Source organism: Vulpes lagopus, chromosome 7, assembly GCF_018345385.1.
Source record: "Vulpes lagopus strain Blue_001 chromosome 7, ASM1834538v1, whole genome shotgun sequence".
Taxonomy (NCBI): Eukaryota; Metazoa; Chordata; class Mammalia; order Carnivora; family Canidae; genus Vulpes; species Vulpes lagopus.
The window spans coordinates 120742916-120752211 of record NC_054830.1 but is presented as its reverse complement, the minus strand read 5'-3'; the positions used below and the strand labels follow the sequence as shown (position 1 = coordinate 120752211).

The window sequence follows — 9296 nt, the reverse complement described above, 5'->3', positions numbered from 1 at the left end:
TAGGCATCCAACTCTTTGACATTGGTCTTGTTGGTGATTTTTTAAATCTCACAACAAAAGCAAAAATAAACAAGTGGGACTACATCAAACTAGAAAGCTCCCATAGAACAAAAACTGCCAACAAAATGAAAAGGCAGGCTACGGAATGGGAGAAAATATTTGCTATATCTGATAAGGAATTAATATCCAAAATATGTAAGTAAATCATACAACTCAGTAGCAAAAAGACAATCCAATTAGAAAGTGGGTAGAAGGGGGGCACCTGGTTGTCTCAAGGGTTGAGCATCTACCTTCAGATCAGGGTGTGATTCCATGGTCTGGGGATCAAGTCCCGCCTCAGGCTCCCTCTGGGAAGCCTGGTTCTTCCTCTGCCTGTGTCTCTGTTTCTGTGTGTGTCTCTCATGAATAAATAAATAAAATATTTTTTTTAAAGAAAATATGTAGAAGATATGAATAGACATTCTTCCAAGGAAGACATATAGATGGCCAAGAGGTACACACAAAAGATGTTCAGCATCACTAAGCATTCACAAAATGCAAATCAAAACCACAATCTGTTACCATCTCACGTCTGTAAGAATGGTTATTATCAGAAAAAAAAAAAAAAAACAAGAAGTATTGGTGAGATCTGAAAAGGTAATCCTTGTGCACTTTTGGTGGGAATGTACACTGGTACAATCACTATGGAAAATGAAACAAAGGTTCCTCAAAAAATTAAAAGTAAAACCATCATATGAGCCAGGAATTTACTTCTGAGTATTCATCTGAACAAAATGAACATTAAATCACAAAGCTACATGCACTCCCATATTCATTGCAGCATGATTTACAATAGCCACAATACGCAAACTTAGTGCCCATCAATGGATGAATGGATAAAGAATATGTGATATATATATTTCTATATGTATATATGTATGTACACATATATGTACATACATACACACACAATGGAATATTCAACTATAAAAAAGAATGAAATCTTGCCCTTTCTGACAATATGAAAAGACCTTAGGGTATTATGCTAGGTGAAATAAAACAGAAAGAAATACTGTATGATCTCATTTATATGTAGAATCTTAAAAAAAAGAATATGTGTGCACGCATGCGTGCGCGCACACACACACACACGCACACACACATACACACAACCTCACAGATATTGAGAACAGGGTGAACAGGGTCAAAAGGAACAAACATCCAGTTATAAAATAAATAAGTTATGGGGATATAATGTACCTCATGATCACTACAATTAATATTGTACTATGGATTGTAAAGTCGTTACGAACACAAATCTCAAGTTCTCATCACAAGAAAAAAAATTTAAACTCATATAAGGTGACAAACATGAACTGGACTTATTATGGTGCTCATTTCACAACATACACAAATATCAAATCATTTTGTACAGCTAAAACTAATACAGTATTTTATTTCAATCATACTTCAGCAAAAAAGATGTCCCTTTTCAATTTAATTTATACACAGCGTTCTTAAAGTTTGCACACACACTGCTAGTGATATGTGATATGATTTTACAGAGTAAAATTTGTAATTTTAACAATTTTCTTTTTATTGTAATGTATATCAGAAAAAAAAAGATAATTAGCCCATCAAACCCATGATTTCTGATTTAATGTTGTTTCGGTTAAAACAAGCTAGCTTTAGGGGGTGAAAATTAAAGAAATTATTTAGACAATCATTTGCACAAGGGAAAATACTTATTAGATTATTATTGCCAAAATCTTTTCTTCATATAGTAAATGATCAATGAAATATGAACGTTTAGCATCTTTATGTATATATTTTTACAAATTCAGCGCTTTTTTTTTTTACCATCTTACAACTATATAGAGAACAAATTTTAGATATTGGAGAAGAATAAAAGGAGAGGGATAAACATTTCAACTTGGCATCTAAGGATTTATTTTCCTCACACTTTAAATATAGAGTAATGGATATTGGCAATTACTTTTTGTCTTCCTACATCAAAGATAAATTGGGGTCTTACACAAATAACCAAATGTAGACTTGTGTAATAAAGAATTTGCTTGACCTTTTTTCCTGGGTTTCTTGGAGGTAATTTCTAAACACTTGGAACTTTATTAGTGTTAGGAATATTTATCTAAAGTTACCCCTTGGACCACATCTCATAGTTTATGCTAATGTCAATTCACTGTGTAGTTTATATTAAGATGACTCAAATGGCAGCTGGTCATACCAGAAAGAGCAACCATATGATTATATAGTTGTGACTTGGAGCCATGTGACATCAGCCCAACCTCCATAGTAGGGAATGGAGTTAGAGATTGGGTTCATCCACATGGCCAGTGACTTAGTTTTCATGTCTTCATAATGAAATTCCAATAAAAACTGGACATGAAGCTCAGGTGAGCTCACTCATTGGCCACTCTCTCATATTTGTCACACTTTGATGCTAGGAGAATAACATGTCTCTGAGGATGACAGAAGCTTCGCATTTGGAAACCTTTCTCTATGACTCTCTCCATTTAGTAAATTCTAACTTGCATTATTTTGTTATTATGAAACTATAATTTTAAGTGTAGCACTTACTTAAGTTCTGTGTGCCATTCTGATGAACTATCAAACCTGAAGGTAGTTGTGAAAATTCCCAAATTTGTCATCAGCTAGTCATAAATAAGGATGGACCTGGAAACCCCTGAACTTGCGGCCACTCTCCGAATGGAAGATAGTCTTGTGAAGGAATATGTCCTTAACTTTGCTTATTGCAACTCACTCTAAGTGACACATCTCAATTCTCTAAAGGATGCTTCTCTGGACATCGGGTGGCTCACTGGTTGAGTGCCTTCAGCTCAGGGCATGATCCCAGAGTCCAAGATCAAGTCCTGCATCGGGCTACCTGCAAGGAGCCTGTTTCCCCCTCTGCCTGTGTCTCTGCTTCTCTCTCTGGATGTCTCTCATGAATGAATAAATAAAATCTTAAAAAAAAATAAATGATGCTCTTCCAGTTTTGGACACAAAACTAAATTCTGAAGAATTCCTTTCCTAGGCAGAGACAAATATTCCACTCTTCAATAAAAGAATAATGAATATTGCCTCCAAGAATAATGAAAGTTACATAATTGCTGTGCACCAGGCTGACCACTTACTCGATAATGCATTCTTAACATACATTCTGTCACTGATGATAAACACTTAACAATGATTGTTTTTTCAACATGATAAATTAAGTACACACAACCTGTCTAAAAATATAAAGTCATTTTGCTAATAGGAAAAAGAAATAAATGTCTTAAAAAGCAGAATCCAGAGGACTCACCAAGGGTCACATAAAACCTATTTGGCACAGACAGTGATAGGATAAATATAGAAAAAAAAAAGTCACTTCACTAACATAAGTGTAGCCATACATGAAAATCTATAAGCCAGTATTCTAATTCCTTCTACCTCAAGACTGTATGCATGTGTCTAAAGTTGAATACTAGTGTGATCTGTCACATTTTGAGATAAAGATACTAGTGGTTTTCACTGTGCAGAATCACTTCTATTCATCAACAGGACTTAATATCTGGGGAATTTTTTGGCTGCTTGCTTATGCAGTTTTCATATTTTAACCTATAACCATGTGTCTCAGCTGGCAGAGCTTGCAAAGTAGTTTTCAGAAATTGTCAGGTGATATATAATGGTCTTCTTGGCAAGAAAGGTTCCTATCTCTGTGAATGTTTTTGGATACCACTTAATAGTGTCTATTCATAGCATTGCAAAAGAAATGGTGACATGTGTTAATAATCAGATTGATTGAGGCTATTTTTTTTTCCAAATAATAACAAGAAAAAATTAGGAAAACAAACAAGCATTTTCTACTTCCAAATATGCTAGTCTGATTTTTAATTTTCCTTTCTTATTTAATTCCAAGAGGAAAAACAAATCTCATCACATTCTCTTCAAAAGTTATCACCTCTTCTTCTCTATAACATTTCCTTTTGAAAACATATTTGCACATTAATGCCTAATAATCTTAAATTACTAAAACTTTCCCAAATCCATTTTTGTGTTTTTTTTCTTCCTTTGAAAAAGTTATTGTGAAATTGAAGAGCCAGAACCAACTTCTCAGGTAGCAGAATAGAAATCTCTTTAATGAAAATAACAATGTCACAAGGCAAGACAAGATTTAAGGAGTGGATAAATACTCTATAGTTGATGAGAGGAATTACAAAGTGATATTACAAAGCAGTATGGCTCTTTTCAACAAATAGTGCTGTGAAACTAGGCATCTACATGCAAAATAATGGATTTAGACTCTTCCTTATACCATACACAGAAATTAAAGTGGATCATAGGCTTAAATGTAAGTCCTAAAACTGCAAAATTCCTAGGAGAAAAAATGGAGGGAAATCTTCATGATGTTAGGTTAGACCATAGTTTTATAGATACAATACCAAGAACCCAGAATCAAAAGAAAAAGATAAACAGAAGTACATCAAGATTAAAATACATTTTGCATCAAAAGACATCATTAAGTGAAATGACAACCCACAAACAATTCACCCAAATTAAAAATGGACAAATGATTTTAATAGATATTTCCACATAAAAAATAGATATAAATGGTCAATAAGAAAAAAGATACTTCGCGGGCGAAGTGCTCATGACGAAGTTAGCGCAGTGGCTTTGGGGACTGGCGCTCCTGGGCTCCACCTGGGCGGCCCTGACCACGGGGGCCCTGGGCCTGGAGCTGCCCTCGCCATGCCGGGAGGTACTGTGGCCACTCCCGGCCTACTTGCTAGTGTCCGCCGGCTGCTCTGCCCTGGGCACGGTGGGCTACCGCGTGGCCACTTTTCACGACTGTGAGGACGCCGCCCGCGAGCTGCAGAGCCAGATCCAGGAGGCCCGCGCCGACTTAGCCCGCAGGGGGATGCGTTTCTGACACCCCAGCCCATTCTTACCCGACAGCCTTTCCTCCCGCGGCCCATTAAAGAGAAGTTTATTTTCTAAAAAAAAAAAAAAATCATTAGTGACAAGAATGTATCATTTAACATTGACTAGCATGTCTAAAATTAAAAGGACAGTAACAAGTGCTGGTGAGGATAGATGTCATAGAAAGTCTCATTCATACACTGGTGGTAGGGATGTAAAATGGTGCAGCCACTTTGGAAAATAGTATGACAGCTCTTCAAGTCCTAAGCATAGAAGGACCATAGGACTCAGAAAATTTTACTCCAGTGACACCTGAGTGTCTCAGTGTTTGGGTGTCTGCCTCTGGCTCAGGGTGTGATCCTAGGGTCAGAGGTAGGGTCCTACATCCAGCTCCTTGCAGGAAGCCTACTTCTCCCTCTGCCTAGATCTCTGCCTCTCTCTCTCTCTCTCTCTCTCTCTCTCTCTCTCTCTCATGTGTCTCTCATGAATAAATAAAATCTTACAAAAAAAGGTATCCCAAAGCTCAATATCCTCCATATACTCAATAGAATTAAAAATATATATCCACACAAAAACTTGTTCATAGCAACATTACTCATAATTATATATAAATTATATATATATACTTATTCATAATTATCAAAGAGTAGAAACACCCAAAATGTACATCAATTGATAAACCAATATATAAAATACAGCATATTCATACAATGAAATATTAAAAAAATAAGTGCCCATAAAATCTACAATATGGGAGGAAAAGTTGGGAAGATGGCCAAGTAGAAAGACCCTAAAGTTACCTCGTCCCATGGATACTACTAGTTAATACTCAGATTGGTGTAAATAACCCAAAAAAATGACCCAAAAACTGGCAGAACAAACTCCACAACTAAAGGTTGAGAACACTGAAGAAGATGGGAAGGGGAAAGACTCAGCTTGGAAGAGAAAGACACCATGGCCAACCATGGTCTGGAGGGAGGCAGAGGTGTGGAGAATGTTAGAAACAAACTATCCCATGAGGCACAGCCCACATGGGGAACATAAATCCTTGTAACACTTGGCTTTGAAAGAGGGGCCAAATTTCATGAGCTCTTCAAACATGCAAGACTTAAAGCCTGGAATCTTAAAAAAAAAATCAGCAGGCTCCGCTCTGAGAGAGCCTGGAGACTGTTAACAAGGTGAGTCCCTGCCCTTAAGGAGACAACACAACAGCCAATGTTGCTACAGCATAGAAAAAGCAGTTTGAAAAATGCTAAGTAAGGGCAGATGGGAGGGAGCAGCTCACTTCAGAGGCTGTCCCAAAAAGGCAGGGATCACAGAAAGAACTCTCTGGGAATAAAGGAGCTGCCCCCAGCACAAACACATGGTCACCTATGGGAATCAGCACCATGTCAACACTTGCTACTTAATTTGCTTACATCAAGCCCTACCCCCACGTGTTTCAGTGGATCCAACCTTTCCAGTCACTTTTCCTTCAGTTCCTCTACTGTAGGTTCCGCCCCCAAGAAGACCTGTGTAAAACCTGCTAACACCAGGTCTCCCAATCTGTGCATTTAGTAGGGCCTCAGTTCTTGCAGTGGTGACAAATTCCATTTTGCAAGCAAACCAGCAAAACCTTGTTTAAATGCACCCTATCCTATCCAGGACCAAGCACTGTCCACAGCAGACAAAGAGAACCATGTGCGGGACAACTGTACTCCAAGCAAAGTGGCCAGGACACAATAGCTGGGCATACACAACACACATAGGAGACCCTTTTCCAAAGTGCCAGGTTCTGGGGACAAGGGAACACTGCACTGCAGGGCACTACAGGACCTTTTCTTCATAAAGCCATTACCTTCAGGATGCAAAATCAATATACAGAAGTCTGTTGCATTTATATATACTAAAAATAAAGCAGCAGAGTGAAAAAAATAAAGCAGAATGAGAAATTTAAAAATAAACCTGTGCACAATTGCACCAAAAATAGTAAATACCTAGGAATAGACTTAACCAAATAGGTGAAAGACTTGTTCTCTAAAAACTGTAAAACATTGATGAAAGAAATTGAAGACACAAAGAAATGGGAAGACATTCCATGCTCCTGGACTGGAAGAACAAATATTGTTAGAACGCCGAAACTACACAAAGCAATCTGCAGATTTAATGCAATTCATATCAAAATACCAAGAGAATTTTTCACAGAACTTTAACAAACAATCTTAAAATCTGTATGGAATCACAAAAGACCTCATGTAGCCAAAGCAATATTGAAATACAAAACTGGAGGTATCAGAATTCTAGACATTAAGTTATATTATAAAGCTAGTAATCAAAACAGCATTATCCTGGCACAAAAGGGACACATAGATCAATAGAATAGAATAAAAAATCAGAAGTAAACCCAAAACTGTATGGTCAATTGATCTTTGACAAAGCTGAAAAAAATATCCAATGGGAAAAATGATGATCTCTTCAACACATGGTGTTGGGTAAACATGACAGCAACATGCAAAAGAATGAAACTGGACCACTTTCTTACCCCATACATAAAAATAAATTCACAATAAATTAAAAACCTAAATGTGAGACCTGAAACCGTAAAAATCCTGGAAGAGAGCACAGGCAGTAATGTCTCGGACATAAGCTGAAGCATTATCATGTACGTATATCTCCTTAGGCAAGGGAAACAAAAGCAAAAATAAACTTTTGAAAGGACATCAAACTAAAAAACTTCTGCAAAGTGACAAAAACCACCAACAAAAGTAAAAGACAACCTACTGAATGGGAGAAGATAATTGCAAATGACTTATCTGCTAAAGGGTTAGTATCCAAAAAAATATAAAAACACTTATACAACTCAACACCAAAAAAACCACAAGCAATCTAATTAAAAATTGACAGAGGACCTGAGCAGACATTTCTTCAAAGAGGACACACAGATGGCAAACAGATACATGCAAAGATGCTCAACATCATGGGAATGCAAATCAAAACTATAATGAGAAATCATCTCACACTTGTCAGAAAGGCTAAACTCAACAACTCAAGAAACAATAGGTGTTAGCATGAGTGCAAAGAAATGCAAATTGGTGCAACCACTCTGGAAAATAGTGTGGATAGCTATTGTTTTATGTGGAATTCCAGAAGAGGCAAATCTACCAAGATAGAGAGTACATTAGCAGTTGCCTGGGGCTGAGGCAGAAGGGTGGATGGCAGCAAAAAACAGTAATAAGGAATGATTACCAATAGCTATTGGATTTTTAGATAACAGGATGATGAATATGTTCTAAAATCAGATTGTGATGGTTGTATATTCTGTGAATACATTAAACACAGTGGAAATACACAGTTTGAATGAATAACTTATACGTTGACTGTATATCTCAGTCTTTTCAAATGAAGGGACAGAAGATAATAAATATTTTAGTATATTTCCTGGCATAAGAATTTCACCTAAGACCCCTCAAAAATACAACTTTTGCTCTTTAAAAAATAAACAGACTTTAGGTATCTTGGAAATTATTTTGACAGCATGTCACAGACACTCAAAGTCTGTATTACCACATCTTTTTAAATATCTAAATGCTTCTACTGCCATCTATTCTACAAATTTCTAATAGGATAATCATTCTAAAACATTGTTTTCATTATGTGTTTTCATTGTTTAGGATACTACCATTGATATTGTTAAATCTCTCTTATCTCAACTCTCAAGAATTTCAGTCACGTGGATTTCCTTAATGTCCGTTTTCTTTACAAAAATAGACTGGCTTTCTTCCCTGAAACATCTTGCTACCTATGGAATCACAATTTTTAATATGATATGTTGTAAAATCTGTGGCTACAAATAATGCTTAAGTCCAAAGGTTTAACCAGTAAGAGAAGTCAGGATCCTTCATCATCAGAAATATGAAGGCCAGTAATCGAGCTTGATTAATACAGTGCCTCAGTACTTTTATTAAAGACCCAAATACTTTCCATTTTTCCAGGATTATCTTTAAAATGTTCTCCTTAGCATCACTTCCCTCATGACCCTAGACAGTTGCTAAAATTTCATGTTTGCATGCTGATGTTAAATACAAGTTGAAAAATACAAACTGTTTAAAAGTCTCCTTATAAAAATCAAACCTATCCTAGGGCCTTCTGGTAGATGTTCTGCTTTCGCAATAATTGTCTAAAACTACATGACCCCAAGCCGAGCCAAAATCACTTCCTAGGGCAGGAAAGAAACCTACCCCAAGCAGTACATGGAGTTCACTTCAGCAAAGTATAGAGTTCAGTTAGCTCAAAGAGGGTAGAGAATTACTACTGATTATATGAGAAAGAATAGTTTTCAGCTATATACAATCACTCCATTTTTATTTATACTGCCTTAATTAGAAGAAATCGAGACATGGCACAATGTTAATCTA

The 9296-nt window shown here is 36.5% G+C and overlaps 1 protein-coding gene across 1 annotated transcript; it reads left to right on the top strand.

Moving 5' to 3' along the window:
• The first annotated feature begins 4118 nt into the window (after positions 1 to 4118).
• On the top strand, positions 4119 to 4951 carry LOC121496211 (dolichol-phosphate mannosyltransferase subunit 3-like). The gene has a single exon (XM_041764572.1). The coding sequence runs from the start codon at positions 4634 to 4636 to the stop codon at positions 4910 to 4912; it is 279 nt and encodes a 92-aa protein (XP_041620506.1). The 5' UTR covers positions 4119 to 4633; the 3' UTR covers positions 4913 to 4951.
• Positions 4952 to 9296: the final 4345 nt, after the last annotated feature.